Raw genomic sequence first — 22692 nt, 5'->3', positions numbered from 1 at the left:
AAAAAAAAAAATGTTTTTCCATCCAGCCCTCAACATAGTCTGAATGCTGACCTGTTATTCTTCCTCCTCCTAATTAAATTATGGCATGATGAATAAGGTTATGTAAATTAAACAAAGGGCATTCTGTGAGCAAGGTATTTTCATTTATTTGACTTTATAAATGAGGTTACAGACATCTGGGAAAATCATAAGAGATTTTCATGTTTTGTTATCAGAACAATCGTCAGGAATTTTCCATGAATGTTTAATTCCGGTGAAGGTATTCATTGTAAGACTTTGTAATGAAACCATTTATCTTCCTAGAAATCAACTACAAGTTAATTAAAATTGTTGGTAAGAAAAATTTCACTGTGCTTTCCCCCTGCACTACATCAATGCGCTAAAGCAGTAATGGCTACAACTGCATAATGACCTGTCCATGGATAACACATCCTTTTAATTGACATCTTTCAACTTATGGTTGATTTGCTTAGTTTACAATCAATTCTATTTCCTCTGTAGAAATAACTGATTTGGGGCAGAAAGACCTCCTAGATGACATACTGGAAAACCATCAGAAAACAACTTAAGGAGAACAGTTTAAAGTATACAGTAACAGACACTTAGCCCACTGAAAGAAAAGCAAAGTATAGGAAATGCAGAGTAAGTTGCAGAGCTTCTGGATAAGACACTAACAGCAAGATTCACTTTCATAAGACTTAATCTCCAACAGATGCATGAGGTCAGTCCTCATACTTAGCCTCTAATTTAAGCCAAAGCCATATTATAGCAGTTAAATTAAATGGCCGCTGTCGTTAAAGACAACAAAAAAAGTTTTTTACAAATATATTAATGACAAGAAGAGAGCCAAGGAGAATCTCCATCCTTTATTGGATGCGGGGGGGAACATTGTCACCGAGGATGAGGAAAAGGCGGAGGTACTTAATGCCTTCTTTGCCTCAGTCTTTAACAGGCAGACCAGTTATCCTCAGGGTACTCGGCCCCCTGAGCTGGAAGACAGGGACAGCAAGCAGGATGAACCCCCCCATAATCCAAGAGGAAGCAGTCAACGACCTGCTACGCCACCTGGATGCTCACAAGTCTATGGGGCCAGATGGGATCCACCCGAGAGTGCTGAGGGAGCTGGCGGAGGAGCTCACCAAGCCAGTCTCCATCATTTATCAGCAGTCCTGGTTAACGGGGGAGGTCCCGGACGACTGGAGGCTTGCCAATGTGACGCCCATCTACAAGAAGGACCGGAAGGAGGATCCGGGGAACTACAGGCCTGTCAGCCTGACCTCAGTGCCGGGGAAGATTATAGAGCGGTTCATCTTGAGGGCGCTCACAAGGCATGAGCGGGACAACCAGGGGATCAGGCCCAGCCAGTACGGATTCATGAAAGGCAGGTCCTGCTTGACCAACCTGATCTCCTTCTATGACCAGGTGACCCGCCTAGTGGATGAGGGAAAGGCTGTGGATGTGGTCTACCTGGACTTCAGTAAGGCCTTTGACACTGTCTCCCACAGCATTCTCCTAGAGAAGCTGGCAGCTCACGGCTTAGACAGGTGTATTCTGTGCTGGGTCAAAAACTGGCTGGATGGTCGGGCCCAGAGAGTTGTGGTGAAAGGAGTTCAATCCAGTTGGTGGCCGGCCACGAGCGGTGTTCCCCAGGGCTCAGTACTGGGGCCGGTCTTGTTCAAGGTCTTTATCAATGACCTGGATGAGGGGATCGAGTGCTCCCTCAGTAAGTTTGCAGACGACACCAAGTTGGGCGGGAGTGTTGATCTGCTCGAGGGTAGGCAGGCTCTGCAGAGGGACCTGGACAGGCTGGATCGATGGGCCCAGGCCAACTGTATGAGATTCAACAAGGCCAAGTGCCGGGTCCTGCACTTCGGCCACAACAACCCCATGCAGCGCTACAGGCTTGGGGAAGAGTGGCTGGAAAGCTGCCTGTCGGAAAAGGACCTGGGGGTGTTGGTCGACAGCCAGCTGAACATGAGCCGGCAGTGTGCCCAGGCGGCCAAGAAGGCCCATGGCATCCTGGCCTGTATCAGAACTAGTGTGGCCAGCAGGACTAGGGAAGGGATCGTGCCCCTGTACTCGGCACTGGTGGGGCCGCACCTCGAATACTGTGTTCAGTTTTGGGCCCCTCACTACAAGAAGGACGTCGAGGTGCTGGAGCGTGTCCAGAGAAGGGCAACGAGGCTGGTGAGGGGTCTGGAGAACAAGTCTTATGAGGAGCGGCTGAGGGAACTGGGACTGTTTAGCCTGGAGAAAAGGAGGCTGAGGGGAGACCTCATCGCTCTCTACAACTACCTGAAAGGAGGTTGTAGCGAGGTGGGGTCGGTCTATTCTCCCAAGTAACTAGCAATAGGACGAGAGGAAATGGCCTCAAGTTGCGCCAGGGGAGGTCTAGATTGGACGTGAGGAAAAATTTCTTTACTGAAAGAGTGATTAAACATTGGAACAGGCTGCCCAGAGAAGTGGTTGAGTGACCATCCCTGGAAGTATTTAAAAGACGTGTAGATGAGGCGCTTAGGGACATGGTTTAGTGGGCATGGTGGTGTTGAGTCAACGGTTGGACTTGATCTTAGAGGTCTTTTCTAACCTTAATGACTCTATGATTCTATAAAATTGATACTAAACACCTGCAGTTAAAAACCAAACAAAAAACCCCACAAAAATCTCTAACAGTAATCTGAAATACTACTACCATTGGAAACTATGAGAATAAACCAGGTAACATTTTTATTTAAGATTAATTTGGAAGTATGTTTTTGAACAAACTTATTTTTTAGGAAAGTAAATTAAAATTACTTTCAAACATATGGCAGGCTTTGCAATTTGGTTCCTAAAAACGTGACTATGTATGTTGTAAACTCATTTGTGTACATCCTTGGGCATAAACATCTTTTCCACAGACTGATTTGTCTCCTGCAGAGTAGCAGGCAAAATCATCATTATTAAATCCAGAATCCAGTTAAACTAATTGTCATAATACCACCATAAGACTGGTGAGAAGTCAACCAAAGACATGTGAAGACAAGCATTAGCTCTGTGCATTTTCACCTATCTTAGTCCTGTGCTTCCACAGCACGAGGCAAATTCAAATTTCAGAAGGATGCTCTGACTGAACCCTCAAACAGAAGTTTGCTGCACTTTGTCCACTGAAATTCCTACCATATGGATTCTCTGATTATCGATCAGGTAAAAAAAATCAGCTTTTCTCCAAGCTTCCTGCTCTATCTGTGGTGTTACACCAGAGACGACTACTGCCTATTTACAAAGCCGCCATCCCATTGCTCGGGCAGCACTTCGTGTTACCCATCTTTGATGAACACCATGCAGAAGCACAGCCACTGAGGAGAAGGGCAAAGCTGAGAAGTTACAACAAGACAAGAGCACAGCTTTTGAAATCCATTTAGTTTAAAAAGTCACCCCATTTACCACGTTATGGGTGGCAAGGAACTTTTTAAACCTATTTGATCTGTGTCTTAAGCTCACCCAAGTTCAAGGAACAACTGTAAAGCAGAGGGAGTGTGGCTGCATGCTACGAAATACCCTCCAGGAATTATACAACCCCTTAGGGGTGTCAGCAGAAAGAAGCTAATCCTGCCTAGCACTGCTGGTCTAAGGTGGAAAAAAAATTGCACAAATTTACGACCACATCTATTTCTTCTCATGCCACAGGTTTGGACTTGAAAAAGTGACATCTATCTTGTTTTAAGAGGCTGAAGGAATTTGCTTGTTAACAAACAGGTGAAAATCCAACTAGAAGCACATGGGATGAAAACATCGACTTCAGCAACAGCTGTCATTTCATTTCTTCTCACCATCTAAGTAGAGATGCAGCCTTTAATAATTATGACAGCTAATTATAAAATCTGAAAAACTATAAAGGGAAAGAAAGATAAAATTAAGTTAAAATATGCAGTGAACACTATTCATAGAAGTTACCATTTTCTGCATTTCTCATTCTTCTTGCATATCCTCTTCCAGGTCAGAAAGAAGATACTCCCCAAGACTTATTTTGAGAAAAGCACGGAGCATACCATTTAGCTTAAACCAAAAGCAAATCCCAACACCTCTTCTGTACACAACTTTAAGCAGTATCCAGCCAAGCTGACATGAGCATACCCTATCATGCACATGCAAAAGATTAAAGGCAGACTCTGTGGATGCAGTGGTTCAGAGAAGCTATAATTCTTCCATCCTGATCAGGTATTAGGGGCTGACAAAACTGATACAGGCTGGGCAAGAAGCAAGAATAAAAAGCTCTTGCAACAAGACTTGAGCACATCCATGCCCTACTGGAAATACCCTCCCCTCTGCACATCTTGTCTGACATGAAACTATGAAAGTCTTTATGCCACCAGCATCTCTATGAGGATCTTAAGGGAGATGGTGCTGAAAGCCTTACTAAAGGCCTCGCTAACCTACCATGTAGACAACTTTCTTATACGCATGCAAGGAAATGAAACCACAGAGGTCCTATCAAAATGACCTTGTGGTGATCCAATCACTTAGAAGAAACTACATGGAAGTTACAGAAATGAGCACAAACAGAAGCTCAAGAATAACAGTTTAATAGCTATTTTGCATTGGAAAGCTGCACCTCATTCCTACATACACAGCCACAGTGGTAGTCATACCACTAAATGGTAACAGATACACTGGTGATACAGATGCACACATTGCAACCAAAAAGACAAAAGTCTGGAATTCCTCTGGTTGTGGTCCGTAAGCCATGTTATGATTCTCCAATTTTAAATTCCGATTAATTTTTTAATCGATTCTGACTTCAAAATCCTAGCTGCTCGTATTGTTTTTACATATATTAGGTGAATTCAAAATATGTTGTGTTAGGTAATGTATTATGCAGTAAGCAGTAGTCATGGACTCACTCTGGGTATTTGAGATTTACTTCAGAAACCGTGATTTTACTCTTCCCCAAAGGCTTAATTCCTTTCCCTCATAGACTGTCCTCTCCGACCAATAAATCTCCCTTTTTTCTGGTCATGGTCCTTTTTCCTCCCCCTCTAGTCTTCCTACAAGTTGTCTAAAAGTACAGGAGACCTGAGAATTTAATTTCAGAAGCTGGTATTTTTAATACAGGTAAGATGTAATCTACAGTTTGTGGGAAATCATACCCTGTTCTATGAGCCTTCATGCAGAAAACATGACAATGGTGATTTAGGTAAAGCCAAGATTCCTTTCTAGACTTTTGACAATAAAATCTTGTAATGTAATACCTCATCAGCATTTGAAGCAGTTTTCCTATGCACAGAAACACAGCATCATGTAGTTGTAAGGGATCTCTAGAGGTCATTTAGTCCAACACAATAAGCCTTACTGACATCTATGAAACTTAAACTGGACTTTAAATCATGAAACTTGCAGGGTTTACCACCTTATGAATTTAAATAAAAATAGAAGCTTGTAAGAATTCACTGATATTCACAGACAGAAAGCTCTGTTAGGAAATTGGCATCATAATTACATTTCATTAGCATTCAAAAGTGACAGTTTGCTTCTTTACACAGCATATTTAAAACACTTCTATACCACTAAAAGGAAATGTCTAGAAGCAGTAGACTCGTGCCATACAGGCTGTCTCTGTCTCACTTACTTGCCTTACAGTTTTGCCTTGCTTTGTTCTGTAGTAGACAGATGCTATTGGATATATACCACAGGTATGAATTTACATTTATTACATAAATAGAAAAGTAAAATATTTCCATTGTACAGTACAATTAAAGAAAGTCCTTCAAAGCTTGTTTTTCCAATAGGTAGAATAGCTCCATCCTAAAGAGCAACTTACTTTCTGTAAGCATTTTTTTTCCCATTTAAAAAAAGCAGCAGAAGACAGAGGTATTATACACACTGTTTGCAAACCCCCTTCATTATTGGAGTTTATTTATACTGTCTCCATTTTAGGGAAGATCTAAGGCCCAGTGTTACTTGAACATCTGATTAGGGGTTGGTTTGTCCACTGCCATGTAATTCTTTATCCATATTTTCCTTCTCATTTCCTTTCATGTCCCTATCTCCCCTTGATACCAACATGTTCATGTTGGAGATTTCAAACAGTGCTGATCAGTGACACAAAAAATATGCCTACAATAAACAAATGATGGGTCTGTGTGAACGAATCTGGGTGAATATAAAAACCAGATGAATAAAAACTTCAGTCGAGTGATTTGTTTTCTCTCCTGGGCCCCATTAGGTAAACTGCTTCTTATTTAACCACAGACTGCATTTTTAAGGTCTGTAACAAACTACTTGGGACCGTGTTTCGCTGAACAAGAATGTGAACCCGTTTGCAGATTTTGCAGTCAGTAGCTTGATCCCCACCCTAAATTTCATTCCCCTTTTTTACCTCCTACGCACCTGGTATTGATAAATAGTACACTCTACAATGCAAATCATTCAGATGCCCCATCTTCAGCAGGACCTCAGCTGTTTTAGACTGCAACAGACAATAAGGTGCCTGAATTTCATTTTCAGGTTTCCCATTTGAAGGGTTTTGTTTCCTGTTGGTCTTTATAGACAACTTCATTCAGCAATTCTCCTCCCGTGTTGCTGGGGGATCCCCATGATCAGACATGAAAGAACAGCAAGGAATCCAATACACCTCCGACTGCCCCAATTTAGACAACATTGTGGAAAATAAAAGGGATTTGAAATACATCGGCTACACTTCCAGCCTTATCCTTTCCAGCTTTTGTTCTTTTAGTCTTCAGTATGCTCCTCAAATCCCCACAGGCAGCACTCCTATGCCAGTGCCTTCAGGAACTCCAGCTGGAGTGGCGGAGAGTGAGAGCACTTCAGAGTGTGAATAGTGCCTCCCTGCCCTTAACAAGCCCTCCCCTCTTTGACAGAAAATCTTTCATTACCCTTGTTCTGCATCTCCTTGGGAAAAAAATTCCAAAACGTTACCTAACCCCTTATAGAAATCCCTTTTTAAGTCCAACTTTCCCACTCAAAACAAAGTAGAACACAGAAATCTCTTGTCTGTGGCAGGAGTTATTCATAGGAGTGTTTGACCTAATTGTTTTATACCCCAAATTGCTTATAACCTTACCTGTATTAGGGGAGAGGGGACAAAAGGAGGGTGTGAATGTGATTCATCACTTGTTTAGAATAGATGAGCAGACAAGAGACAGGAAGTTTTGCATCTCAGGAGAGGAAAGAAAGAGAAAGCCCATATAGAAAGTCAAGAATGGGAAAAACATTTCAATAGCTGTTCACATGTTATCTGGATTATTTCTAACGTTTTAATACAGGTACTGATAATTTTTTTACAGCCTTACCTTTCTACTTATTGACATAATAGAATATATCCCCAGACTTACCAGCATTACTATCATGTCAACTGGCAATTGTAAAAAAAATAAATAAAAAAAAAAGTAGCTGCTGCTAATAATCAAACCACATAATAATTGATTTTGGTAGATCTTGCATGAATAAAATAATGGATTTCACTATAAAATACATTCAAATAGTAAGCTGATTAGAAACAAAATAAATTATGTTGGGAGGGAACTCTGGAGGTTGTTTGGTCAATCTTTCAGCATCCAGGTCATTGCTTATGTCTTATTTCCTTAAACAGCCCATAACTTTATCATCTTCTACTGTGGGTAGTGCTTTCCTCCCTCAGGCTGACACTGGGCTCAGGCAGCTGATGATCCTGATACCAAACCTTACCAGTAAAAAAACCTGGGGCATCAAAGTAGTTGAGCACCTTTTCCATACCCTTTGTCACTAGGTCCTCTGCCTCAATGAGCAGCAGGGCCCGTATCTTCTTGGGTCTTAACATAAAAATCTCTTGCTATATTTTTCCCCATGCAAAATGGGAAGTCAACATTCAAAAGGGAAAGAGACGTCACAAAACCTGTTTGTTTATTTTTTTTCAATCATCTATATCACTGCTTACTCTGGTGAATTTCAGGTTTCTGTTTGAAATGAATATAGTAAAAGACATTCTGAAAAGTAGGCTTGCCAGTCAGTGGCTTAATTCTTGGTAGTGAAAACACATGACACAATAAAGGCTACCTTCTTTTACCAGGCTATTTTCATCTAAAATATGCCTTTATATTTTAACCACATTACAGCTTCTACACAAAATGTATTCCCATAGAAACCTCTCCCATACCTACTGTGGTTCTAATGTACTGTGAAACACAACACCACAACAAAAGATATTTAAAGTTTTTAAATGCTCATCATTCTTATTTCAATAATCTCACTGAAGCCAGAAAAAAATTCCAAATGCCCCAACCACTCTTTCCTATACTATCTATTTGCATTTGTGAATATGAAACGTAGAAACTACATCCAGTATTTGTGTTATAAAGAGAAAGCTTTTTCCATCCAGAGACTGGGAATTAGGACTGGTGATAAACATGACAATAAATGATATAATGTTTCTGTCATTCCACAACTAGGAATAAGCTATCACAAGGCTTGATTAAATATTTTTATTTCAACACAACTTAGAAATTATACTGATTTGTAAGACAGAGAGGTTCTGTTGCAATAACTTGTTTTATTTTATAGTTCCATCTAAGCTAAAAATAGACCCAATCTAGTGTTTGAGAAGATTATTGCACCTTGAGGGCACCCAGCAAAACGCAAAATAGATTTTAAAGATATTTGGTACTGATTTGAAATATCATGTCCGTACATTTTAGGACGCAAAATGAAAACTGACCACATAAGATGAACACAATGACAAAACCAAAGCAATAACTTACCGATTTATGGAAACTGATTTAATTGCAGGGATCCTAATTTCTAATTTCCAAAGCTTCAAAACAGCCTTTGATGAGGCTGATATTTCTAGCATAACAAAATTAAGCTTTAGGAAAACTGTAATCTTCATCAATGCTGACAAAAGTTATTTCCCTTGAAAATACACCTGAGCTTGGACAGCTTCAAAGCAGTACCCACCTCTAATGATACCAGGTTATACAGCAAGCAGAACACAGACATATGTAGAACCACTCCAGTATAAGTGCAAATGAAACTACTGAAGAAGCCTACAAAACCTGAAGTACAACTTGAATGAAATCAAACTTTGTGAGTAAGTAACAAAATTGGAAGGAAACGCAACCCTAATCCAAAGAAGCTTTTTTTCAATTTATAAATACCAGAAAACAACTGAAGTGAAATTCACTCAAAAAGAACCCAAAATTAACAAGAAAGATGATAGACGAGAAACATCGATGGATAATATAAATTTGGAAAGAAACATGGTTATTATGGCTATATACTGCCCAATAAGGTTCCCATGCTACCCAGAACATCCTATTCTTTCTGAAGGTACTGCTAATACAGCAATTAAGGACTTCCCATTTTCTATTGATATGGTGCTACTGGAAAGAAAGGCAGATTTTTCGCCTAAATTCCTGAAAAACCATGCTTCCAAATTCATCTTGTACCTACAGCTCACATTGCGTCCAGCCTTCGTGCTACCCAATCACTGAAGGAAATAGCAAACATTATCTTCAACTCCTAGTTTAAAAAAAAAAAAAACAATTCATACTTTCTTTTTTCACCCGATGTTAGGAAAAACTGACTTGGCCAAAAAAAGTGATGTATGTTTCAAGTGACTGAACCTGCATACGGTATTCCAGAAGACCCATATATGTTATCAAAATTTACACAGCTTCAAATCACTCAAATTAACAGTACCCCAAGCACTATCTATTTTTATGACAGGTAATCTTTCAGTTAACAGTTTAACTGTTTTTCCCTTTAATAGTCTTAAAATTTTCTATATGTGTGACAATTTTATATACACGTGTCACTTGTTCAGTATGTTAGAAAAATATTTTTTAAAAAAGCAGTAAGAGTATAAAAACGTGGTGACAATGTTGTAACACTGTACATCTGTTATAAGCAAGCTTTTACAGTGGTGTGTCTTCAAAACAGTTTTTTAATGTGCTATTTTTAAATGAAAAAGCCTTTTCAGCCATTAAGCATAGAAAAGAAGAAATTCAATTCTGTATTTTAAAGCCCAAAAGATGACTTATGTTAACATAAATGCATCTGACAATAGGAAGTTTGTATTTAAACCTAAGACATTTTGACGTCAGTTTGTCTAAGGCACAATTATTTTATGCTCTTTCCTAATAGTCTGGACAGTTTGGGCAATAAAATAAACCATTTAACTCTGCACAGTTGATAACTTACCCTTACTTGACCAACAAAAGCATTGGCTTCCTCTTCCTGTACAGACAGGTTTTTAGGTAGAAACATATCAAAAACTGGTCCGTTGTCATTTACATCCGTCACCACTATATTAACAGTAGCAGTTGAGGTCTACAGAAAAAGATAACATTATGAACAAATTATCTTTATTTTACAATTTCACAGATGACAACCGATCAGCAACCTTAGTGCTATGTATTAGACCCATCCAGTAGAGAATCACAGGTAAACAGATTATCGATTTTTTTTCGCATGTTTTTGTAAAACAGGAAGCATTATTCATTTGAAGAGTTTATTTTTACCTTTCTTATAAGACAAAAAAAAAACAGGCTCGAGATTGAATAATGCATTAGAGATGCTTGAAGGACTTCAGATATCTTTTTTCTTAAACAGTATTTTAAGGATTTAAGGATTCATTCTGAATGGGGGGAAAAAAGCTAGAAATATCAAAATTTGCCAGAACTATGAACTTGGAAAGAAATTACTGATTTTACTAATCAAAATATGTTACTGTGATGATTAGCCAGCCTCTTAGCTGGCACAATCATGCTACCAGATCTCCGTGGTGAGCTCAGCTGGCCTTAGCTCAGAGATCTCTATCATCCTTCACCCACATCACGCTGACATGCTATTAAGCATTAGCACATCAACTTTAACATACAGAGAGGTGCCTAGTGGGAACAGCATAATTAACTATATTTAACACACAAAATTTCAACAAAACATGTCTGTGCTCCCTACTGAAATTTTCTATCCAAATCAAAGCAATTGGAGAGTGAAAAACTTTGTTTGCAGACCTTCACAGCTTGAGCCAGATCCCTTTTCCCTGGTCCTATATACTGTTTCAGACACAAAACACCACATTATTGTATTTAATACATTATTGTATTTTAAATCAATTCAACAAACGCTAACACCTTTCCTATCAGAGATATTTTAATTTCATAAATTCAAATCCAGCATAGCAGCAAGTACCATTGCGAACTGTAGCTTCAGGTTTATTACAGTTTAAGATTGTAATAGAAACAGATACATCAGCTAACACTAGCTACTTCATGCAGCTTGTTATTTCAGAATATGCCTAAGCATTGGCATCTCAACTTCCCTGTTTCTCAAGTTTAACAGTTTCACATTGAGGTGAAATACCTCAGTTTGAGCCTCATGAATTTAAACATTGTGGCAAGAGCAACAAAAACATGCCTTTGTTTTATACCCTATAATAATGGAAGAGCTGAGGATAATAATGTAAGTTTCTGTGGCCGGTGACACGGTTACAAAGAGAAGGAATGAACTTTTCATCCACCAGGGAAAAGAGAAGCACTACTGGGCAAAAACCACAGTAAGGAAGATTGAAATTATATACCAGGAAAGCCTTTCATTGCAAGAAGACAGAAGCACAGGCACAGACAGTGCAGGGAGGCTATAGCATCTTCTCCAGGAGCAAGACGCATTAGTATCTGTCATGACCAATAGCAGTGCAAACCGATGCTGAGATAGAGCAGGGGATGGGCAGGCTAACCTGGTTTTATAACACGGTGTCACTAGTCTATGAATGCTTCCTTCAGTGTTTAATTCAGTTCATATGCAAAGAAAATAAAATTATCTTATTCTATAAATACAGCCTGCTAGACAAGTATACTAAGGGAGACAGATGCTAGAAAGAAACACGTGTGAAGTTTAGCACTGATGCCTTATTGCTGCAGATTGCTAATTATGGTCGTCCAGACTCTGTTTTGTACTGTTCCCCCAGTGACACGAATGTTTGTAATGATGTCTATGCTGCAGCCACTGCTACTGTGAAGTGCAGTGTAAAATCAAACACAGTATATTAAATCAGCTTTCCTGTGCTGTATCTACATGCCTTCTAATACTGAGCTACTTTGCGTCAAGCTACATTGAGTGAAATCTATACAACATTACAGTGTCACAGCAATCACACAGTGCAGATGTAACCCCCGAAAAAGTCCCTTGCTTTACGCACAAGACTAACGAGCCTGTTAGAAAGTGGCACCTCACAGGTTTCATAGCAAAGCCTGTAACCATCCTCCCTTAGAAAACAACCGCAAAGTCCAAATGCAATTCTGCATCTTTGTGTGTCTTTTCTGAAACTTCTTCTGGTGCAGTACCTCCCATGTAACAAACCTCAAGCAGATTTACACCTTCGTAGGTCCTTGCAGTAACTGCCCACAATAAATACTGGATATCATCTAATTTTTATTAAGGGGCAAGCTCCTTATATCTGCCACATGGGAAAAGCACTTGCAAAGGACAACTAATGTACGCAAAACCTACTCACTATCTTAATAGCATTTAGTCATGCTTTCATTGCTGTGTCGCCAGTTCAAGCTGACAACTTACTCTCTGCAGGAGAGATCCTGTAACAGGTCACTCTCCTTCACCTTCCAAATCCTCAGACTTGGCAAGTGGCCCAGTCACCAGTATTGGAGTCAGCTACCTCTTTCCACAGCTATATATCCAGCTGGTGCATTTGTACAGCGTCCCACGTATTCACTGAGGTGCTACCTGTACTAGCAGGCTTCCTTAGCAATCCCTCGATACCAGCACAGCAAAGAGCAGATCCCAAACACACACAAGTGGTATGAGTAATATCCATGCACAATACAGCTCTTCTGAGTGAGAGTTTTTCTACAATTTTTGTACAGAGACAAATGCAGAAAACACATCTGTTCCACAATAAGCACCATGCAATAACTACTTAATACTTAAAAAGTAAAGAATACAGAATATTTTGAAACAAACAAACAAAAAAGATGCTTTCAGGCTGGCTTATATTCACTTATGCTCAGTTATTTGCTAATTGTTTCTGAAACTGCCATTCCCACATTCAATTTATATAAGGAAAATATACTTTACAATTTATGCATCATTATCAACACAAAACACACTCCAGAACATTTGCTCTGATGATGTGCAACGTGCACTGATTGTAAATCAATCTTCCAAAGCTAACTTGATTCCACAGAATAAAGGGTAATAAAAACTGTTAGATTTAATAAACTGAGAGAAATATGGCATAAAAAACATTGGCTTAAGGCAGTAAGTACTTCTCGTTTTGAAAAAGATTTCTTTTCCATTCAAGAGAATTTTAATGGGATGTGCCTGATAATCTGCAGCATGTTTACTTGTGATGACGCTGAATCAACCCACAGCAGCTCTTGGAACAGCCGCCAAAACCTGGCTTTGCATCTGATAACTTCTGAAGCAACTGCTGAATGTAAAATTACTGTTATGATTTACTTACAGGTCTAACTTTTGTACATAAATGCATGCCAATGGGTGGCGGGGTGTGTGTAGGGGTGTCATGTACTTATTTTAGATAAACATAGCAACACGTTATGAGGAACTCTTATGAGCACTTCTCCTAAATGACAGTGTTTTTCTAAACCTAAGCAACTCTCTGCTCTGGAAGCATACTATTAACAACATGACCCTGCAGTAATACTTTTATGTATTGAACAAAAAAGGGAACTTTTCTTCCCTTCAAGCCTTCTTGAAACCCAATCATTATAATATTATTAGAAATACAGAGCTTACTGAAATGCTGGAACAAGTCTAGAAGGGGTCATTTGAAGAAATACCAAAGGAGACTCAGGTTTCACCTAAGAGGAGACAGTGGAGGCAGCTGGGAAGGCTCAAGCTCTGCTTAACACAACCTGGATTTTAAGATTAATTTTAAGATCCTTTTTAACATCTTTATCAATGATGTTGATAGAGGATGTAACGAAGCACACTCTCAAGTTTGCAGGCAACACCAAACTGGGGGTAACAGCCAATATGCTGGAGGGCAGGGCTGCCATTCAGAAGGACGTCAGCCAGCTGAGAAATGGGCCAACAGGAACCCTGTGAAATTCAGCAAGGACAAATGCCCAGTCCTGCCCCTAGGAAGAACGAGCCACTCGCAGGGGCCTGGGCCTGCCTAGCTGGGAGCAGCTCTGTGAGAAAGGCCTGTGAGTGTTGGCAAACAGCAAGTGGAGCAGGAGCAGCTGCATGCCCTGGCAGCAACACAGGCCAGCAGCTCATGGGCTGTACGGACAGGGGACCAGCCTGGAGATCCAAGGAAGGGATTATCCCCTCTGCTCAGCCCTCAGAAGACCACACCTAGATACTCAGATAGTGTCAGGAGAGAAAACGGGTGTAAACTGAAACAAGAGAGGTTCAGACTGGACATAACCAATAGCTGCTCCCCATGAGAACAAAAATGACAGCATTTCAGCATGATGAAGCAAAAGTGCTTTCTGTACGCTGTGCTCTAGCTTGTCTTCATGCTGTAGACAGGCACTGGGAACCTGCTCTCAGCACTCCCTGCATAAGAGCATGAAGAATGAAGTTTTTGATGCCTTTTTGTCATTAGATGGGGTTACCTAAAAAAATCAACTACCAGGCTGACTTGTGCATATGAGGGGTGAAAGCTTTCTTGAGTTATTCTATAGGCTATTCTGTGATGTAAGGTAGGAATTGTCATTGGTGCTGGGGAATTCCAGGTCAGACTAAACCCCCAGACTAACAAGAAGTGGAAAAACTGAAGAGTTTTTGCTTCGCTTAGTTTTGCAAGTAAAAAAGAAAATTTATGGGGATTTTATAAGAAGGGAGAGAGGGAGGTAGGAGGAGACATTTGGAATTGTTTCCCAACTCTTCTGTTATCTAAGAATTTTAGTATTTTTCAAATTGATGGCAATACTTTTTTACTCATCTTAAGCATCCTACCTTACCTGCCAGCCAACAAAGCCACACAGGATAGTGCTCCACTTGTCATAGAGTCTCAAGTCATACTTAAACTTCCACTTATGAATTAAAAAAGCAATAATTTTGCAAAGGAATAATACTTTATTGAGATGCCAAACAGGGAAATTATTTTACAAAATTAAGTTTTCTGTTCTTCCTAAAATTCCAAGGGTATTAAATTAAGATCCTGTAATAAAACCAACATTTCAAATATATCCTCATTTTTATATTAGTCCCAACTTAGCAAACTATCAGAAGTGGATGCATTCAGTGGCAGGATGACCAAGAGGAGCATTCATAACAAGCTCTGGGTTAGCAGCAATGTCCCTGTGTTCTCTTCCTTTAAATCAGTAACAACAAACTCTGAAACTGAGAAAGAATATCCCACTGATGGAGCAATGCCAACCTTTTACATGAAGTGGTAGTCAGTTGGCTACCTTCATTTCTTTGAGATGCATAGAGCAGCAGTTTTGCCATTAATGTCGGAAACTGCTATAATTAAAGATTATTAAATAAAATCAACATTTTTATATCCCCATTAGATGGCTCCAAAGATTTGCTTAAGCTCTCTGCAAGCCACAGCTTAAGACCAACGTGCTGTTCTGAAATAGCGTTTATTAGACAGCTAGAATAAATTACAGTGGCTTATTCAGAACTGCAGCACGGAGCAGTATTGGTAACATCATGATCATCCATCCTGTAGATAATGTAAAAAGTCGCCAGCAACACTAAAATCACATTGACTAAATAATCATTGCTTAGACGTTATGTTCAGGGCTAGCCATAACCTCTTTTCAGTCTGTCACTGGAAAAGAAAATAAGAAAGCAAGTAGACTATGGGTCATACCCTTTCTTACAGCAGCCAAGTAACTATTTAGCACACTAGTCAACAGGTAAGAAGGACCCCAGGTAATGAATGCACGCTTTGGGGATGAAAAGTGCACTGCAGAGAGGATAAAAGTAAACACACAGAGAAAGGGTCGCTATATTTTGTATGAAGCTCAGTTTCTTGTACTGTTAGAGAAGCCTGTCATTTCTTACTACCATTTTCAACTGCAGGTAGCAGTGGCTGCCCAAGATCACTCCCACTGTCACATAAACCACACTTCATTTTCTACGTCACTAGCTTAAATTCTTCCGCCAAGGAAACCTCCAGCAAACAGACAGAGAGGTGGTGATGCTTTTAACTTTGTCACAACTCATCACATCAAAATTTTTAAGTCAGTAATGAAGAGCATGAGGAGCTATAAGAGTAATTCTTCGCCTTTGACTATCAAAGCAGCAAAAATTATATTTAATGACAAGTTCCATCTGGGTGCCCATTTACTTCTGCAAAGCCAGCTTTCTTAGCCAGCTTTCTTGTCTCATTGGGGGGCGGGGGGAGGAGATAGCTGTATTGCACATCTCAGCCTCAAGATTAAAAAAAAGATTTAATTTCTCTTCATTTGTCGGTTCTCATATTTCCAAGTGCTGAAACATAGATCTGGAACCTATGTCCCAGCTCCCTACAACATTACCATCCTCTTTGTTTGGCTCTAGTCTTGTACCACTGCAAGGTGACCTGAGTATGGCAGACTAAAATTAAAGCAATGCTTAGAACTACCAGCAGCATGAAGCAGATTTTTCCTTGCAAAGCTTGGTGGAAACAAATAGAGAAAAAGATGATGTTTGAAGAAAAGATGTTTGAAGAAAATCAGTTGCAGATAGAATCTTTTAATTCTCCCACTTGATTGTATACATGGTATTTTGTTCATTACATACTTTAGAATGAAAGCAAATATATCACAAATTTCTTCAGGAATTATGAAAAGTTGCAGTGTTTTGTAGAGAATCCTAAAAGACACAGTAAAATAGCACTTTCTTAAACAGAGATGCTGTTTTGCTAAAGCTCTTCACATATGTTTAATTACCACTAAAAGTCTTTAAACAAACTTGAGTGGTTCCCCAACGTAATGAGAGACCGACCTAATTCACAATTGGTTTTGTATATCAACTGAATGGACACTCCTCATGTAAATACCAAGATAATACAGTAAGGATACCTAAAAAAAATGCCTTGGCATTTCTACAAAAGATTTGTCAAGTATGGTTTGGAAAGGAGTGTTGAAGCTATTACTGGAAATTCACGCAGGGAAAAAAGTAGTACAGTCTCATGTCAGGCATTTCCTATTTATCACTGATGCAAACCGTGTTTACTTCTCTTTTATAATAAACATAAGTCAAACAAAAGATCAACAGCTGCAATTTATAGCTTTCTTAGGGCCACTAAAATTCTTCTTACATACGTAATTCTTCCCTAAGCAATAAATGTAACATTTACATTGCCTCCACAAATATCTTTTGTCCTAAGTATGCCAGGCCCTGATAAATATTATGGATGATAAATTTGAAGGAAATTTCACTTGTGACTTATTTTATTTGTACGCTGCCATTTAAATTGAAGTTGGGAATTGATGAGAGCATTCTATGCCTTGGAGAGGAAACATTCTTAGGTCTGATGTCAAGCAAGTTTATTAATTTAGACAAACTCTAAGACAAATGCTATCATCTCTAGATATAACTAGTTTGCAAATAATAAGATCTGAGGCAAAGCCCAAGGCCTTATTTGATCGAAAAAGAAACTAAATAATGCTTCTGATCTACATATCAGGACTTATCTGTATTCAATCCAAGAAAACTACACTTAAATTATGATATCCAAAATAATAGCTATTCTTTACCAAACAGGGGAAACAGCTGCTCAGATCTTAAAACACTGGGAGTGATAAGTACCAGAATAAAATACACATGAACTATATAACAGGTAAATTGCCATGCTGTCCAAGTTCAGTGCTCCAGGAGAGTGACTGCCTGAAGAGTGGTGTTGCTAATGGGAATCTAATAATGATCGGTAATGGAGGATGACAATGAGGTGCCAAAGTTGGAAAAAGTGATGGGTAAATATGCACAACTGGTTACGGCCTTATTTATGAACTTTTTTGATGCACAGAAGCTGCATAACCACAAAAAAACAACGTCCACTGGGCCATGGGGAAGGGGAAGCATGTTATTCTTTTCTGGTCTGCTTCTATCAGAAAGGCTGCAAGCCTCAGGTATTTTCAGACCTTGTTTCCTTCCAGTGCAGGGCATGAGAACTTTAAAAGCGGTATCTACCAACCCTCTACACCTTTCTGTGACAGATGCACTCAACCCCTTAACCAAACTAGCGGCAGTTTGGTACAGGCTCCAAAGGAGGTAAAGGCCTGAGCCATGGCCAGGCCAAGAAATCCTCTGGTTCTGGTCTGTTCTCTAAGAACCCACAAATGAGCCGAGTGGCACGGACAGCATCGATGCATATGAGCTTGGAACAACAATCATGTGATTGACACATGAATAGCGGGTGGCTCTTCCAAGACTCATTTATCAAGGAACAAAGAAAGTTGCGGGTACAGGGAGCCTCATGCATACCTTCCCCACCGCATGTACTTTGACTATGAGCCAACCACTTTATTCCATAAATATGACAGCCTAAGTGAGCCTTCTTTGAGCTCTCCCTGCTAGGCAGTGTGGCTGCATGGCGATGATCTCCCCTTGAGCTGGGACACCTCTCAAGGTTGCTCCTCAAGGCAGAAAGACCTTTTACTAACGGCAGATCTTTGGTAAGTGTCTGATAGCATGCTGAATTAATGCTAATGAAACATTACTAATCCATGTAGCTATTAAATACTAATTACTATAAACTTTGTATAGATAATTCCATTAGACATAAACTGTTGTCCAAGTCTGAGACTAAGATTGGACCTAGCCGCACCTAGGCTCCATCAGGAGTTGAGAAAGCAAGAGGGTCCTCTCTGAACCTCATGACTCAACAGGAGGGTCTTCCTTACCCCTTGCGTTTCCGGTCTCTGTGTGAATCATTCTAACTTGATTTTAACTCAACTTCTATTTGTATGTTTCTTCCATGCATGAATTGATAACGTGAACCTTGCCATCAAACTTATTGAACCTTGGCAAACCCCTGTTAAACTTTGTTAAATTCCATCAAATTCATTGAACCCTGTCAAATTATTATTTTACCTCAATAAAACATATTGCTGTTTCTCTCTTTTGAGTGAGGTGCATTCCACTATTTCGTGACAAATTGGTGTAGTCGGCAAGATCCTAAATCAGGATTTGCAACAAATTGGCGTAGTTGGCAGGATGGCAAGTAGTATCACTAATTACTTACAGAAGCATGGAATAAGTCCGAGTCCCAAATTCTCAGAAGAATGGGCTTGTGATAATTGGCATGATTGGGAAGCTGTGGAAGAACAGCTAAAGGTGGCCAGGGGGCATATAAAGGATGGAAAAGAGAAATTAATTATTTGCAAAATGCTAGCTACCTGTTTAGAAACTGCTTATCAAGATAAGAAGAATAACAATACAAGGGAGCAGGACCTAAAAGAAGAAAAAGAAGGCAGAAAGGCAGCTGAATTAATACTGTCTATGAAAATTGAGCGGCTGCAGAAAGAGTTACAGGAAGAAAAGGAGAAAAAACAAAAGTTGGAAGAAAAGGTCGAGATGATGCTCAGGAGGGCCCCACATCCCCCTAACCCCATGCAAATTAGGAAACTAATAGTGTCACCAGAAGATTGGGATGGTGATATTTGGGGTGATCCTGATGACTATGATGAGGGAAATGATGACTCCTTGTTCCCCCTCAGATTCCTCTGAATATGAGGCTAGACCCATCATTAAAGCAGAACATATTCTGATTCCAGTTGGCCCTCAATGACAACTGCTGAAATTTCTAATAGATACAGAAGCACAAATTTCAACACTAGCACAACAGGATGCTGAGAAGCTGGGTATACAACCCGGACAGCAAAGAGTTAACGTCACTAGAGTAAACAGAGCAAGTGTTATTTGCCAAACCATGAAAGTTAGTTTATGGCTCCCCAGCAAGAAGCACATGTCATCCACTTGCTTTGCAGTTAAAAAGCACAACGGAAGTAGTTTGGGTTTTGATGTTTTGACCTGACAAAACTAGCACCTGCCAGACGGCACTGTGTGGTTCTTCGGTACAAGTACCGACCCCAACCCCAGTAGAAATTGGGAGGCTACAGTGCGTGGACTCTGTGCAGCCCCTGCACTCCCCAATTCAAAAATTACCAATGTCCCACAGTATCAGATTTCTGCTGCGGCATGAACTGAAATTTCTGAAGTAACAGCAGACATGGAAAAACGGCACATTATTTCGAGAACCCACTCCCCATATAATTCACCCGTCTGGCCAGTACAAAAGCCAGATGGGAGACGGCGTCTGACAATTGATTATGGGAGCCTAAATGCCAACACAGCTCTGCTAACAGCTGCAGTACCTAATATTGCAACTTTAACAGCCATGCTGTAAGCAGCCGCACACCCACGGATGGCAGCGTTAGATGTGAAAGATATGTTCTTTATGGTCCCCTTGCAGGAGGAGGATAAAAAGAAATTTGCTTTTACTTGGAAAGATATACAATACACCTTTAACAGACTCCCACAGGGTTATAAGCCATTCACCTACAATTGCTCATCATGCTGCACTTGATGAACTCTTACAGACAGTCTCATTCCCTCAAGATGTGAAACTGTACCAATATATAGATGATACTCTAATCAGAAGGACCTCCCCTGAAAAAGTGGGAGAAGCAGCAGCAGCAGTGTGGCAGGCACTATATAAAGCCGAAGTTGAAGTCCCACCTGAAAAATGTCAGGGACCAAGTAGAGAAGTAAAATTTTTAGGTACTTTGTGGATTGCAGGTAATGCAGCAATTCCACCAGACACCCTAAATAAAATAGAACAATTGCAGATACCCCAATCTAGGAAAGAATTACAACAGCTTATGGGTACTTTAGGGTACTGCAGGAAACATATACCTAGATTTTCTATCATTGCTCACCCACTGCACTCATTTTTACAAAAGGGAAAACCGTGGAAATGGAAGCCAGAACATGAAGAGGCAATCAAAAGTCTACTACAGGAATTAAAGACATATCAGTCACCGGGGCCAGTACACCCCAGCAACCCTATTATAGCACAATGGCGTTTAGCAGAACATGGTACTTATTGCAATCTATTCCAGACGGGGCCAAGCAGGCCAAAAAGGCCTTTAATGCTTAACTCAACTGCACTTAAAGAGACAGAACAGATATATTCTGAATGGGAAAAGGGACTTTTTTCTTCAGTCCGAGCAGTTAAACAACTTGAGCCACTAAGGGGTAACCTGTCCGTAAAAACCCCGCCGAGACTTGTATTGTTTTCCCTTTCCAGGAACGATACCGGGAATGATACCAGCACACCTCCCCTGGAGATTGGGTCAACCATCGAAGGATTGCTTATCCTTCTCACAGGAGCAATCATCGTCAGCATGGACCAAATTTGGCTTATACACCAATAGGCCCAACGCACAAGGTGGAGACCCTCACATCCTTTGTTTGTGCTAATCAATATGGTAACTATAGTACATTCTGCACCATACATGTTTCTCAATTGTGGGTGCAATCTACTGTAACAGCAATTATAAGGGAAAGCAATGAGGGCACCTTGCCCACTGAAATTCAAAAGGTAATTTGGGATAATGCGACTCAACTTGAAAAGGATTTCCAATCTTGGTAGTATCTAGTTAATTTCATTTATGACCCCAACAACAGTAAAGCCACAGCTTTTGTTTTAACAATACACAATGCTTCGGTATACACCATATACCCAATCATTGCGCTGGGATTAAATCACAATGGAACTGTCCTCTATCCATTAGAACATAGAATATGGGCCCAACAAAATGGGCACAAATGTCAAACTGTTGATGTTGATGCATGCGTTGTACGGGAACAACAGGGATTTATTTGTGAAAGTAATACCACTAAGGCCCAAGACATTTGTCTTGACACTGAACAAAACGTTTGTCATTTTGAAATACATCCTGATGAAACCCCTGAGACTGTACTTGTATATGTTGGAAATGGATGTGTTTGTATGAGAACCCTTTGTGACTCACTATCTATAGACAACACCACTGTAGATATATACAATCACTCAAATATCTATATTTGTAATTTTACCAGAATTATGGGATGTGACTTTAACTATTCAGCTCCTGTCACAACCCACCAACTGCTACAATCTAACTATACATCGTATCAAGATTTATTACCTACCCCTATTGGAATGAATCTCACATTGGTAAGAAAACTGTTGCAACATGATGACCTGAGTCAATTGCTAAAACGAATTTGAAACAACAAAGAACCCTGATTACCATCCATCAAGATGCAGAGAAGATACACCATGTCCTAGAAAGAATGAAGAAAGGTGGAGAACATCACTGGTGGGAAACTCTTTCTGGATGGTCCCCAACAGCAACTGGAATTTTGAATTTGATGCTGCATCCAAGTGTAGTTCTGTTAGTTTTGACCTTATTATGTTTATTGCTTATAATCATTCTGTATATCAAGGTTTGGCAAAAGATGAAACAAATTACATTGATCCAACATGTAAAACACATACAATCAACTGATTCTGTATGTGAAATGGTATTTAACTAGCATTAATTGTGACACTTAAACTAAACAGCTTATCAAATAATCTTACCACTGATTTCCAATACGCCACATATTTATGACACAGAGGCAAGAGGTAACCATGTTACCAATCTATGGGTCGATAAAGTGGATTGACTGTAGTGATTCAGTGTGACTCTGAACCTCGTGACTCATCAATGGGAAGGTTTTCCTTACTCTTTGCGTCTCCGG

The 22692-nt window shown here is 39.9% G+C and overlaps 1 protein-coding gene across 15 annotated transcripts in view; it reads right to left on the bottom strand.

The window, feature by feature from the left end:
• The window catches only part of PCDH15 (protocadherin related 15), an 896179-nt gene that overhangs the window by 126627 nt on the left and 746860 nt on the right, over positions 1–22692 (bottom strand). For all 15 annotated transcript variants that reach the window (XM_076339474.1, XM_076339470.1, XM_076339471.1 and 12 more), the window contains one exon: positions 10177–10305. In XM_076339474.1, coding sequence (XP_076195589.1) covers positions 10177–10305 — 129 coding nt within the window. The remainder of the gene's footprint in view (positions 1–10176; positions 10306–22692) is intronic.

Source organism: Aptenodytes patagonicus, chromosome 5 (genome assembly GCF_965638725.1).
Source record: "Aptenodytes patagonicus chromosome 5, bAptPat1.pri.cur, whole genome shotgun sequence".
NCBI lineage: Eukaryota > Metazoa > Chordata > Aves > Sphenisciformes > Spheniscidae > Aptenodytes > Aptenodytes patagonicus.
The sequence above is the reverse complement of the archived record's forward strand: the minus strand, read 5'-3'. Positions and strand labels throughout refer to the sequence as shown.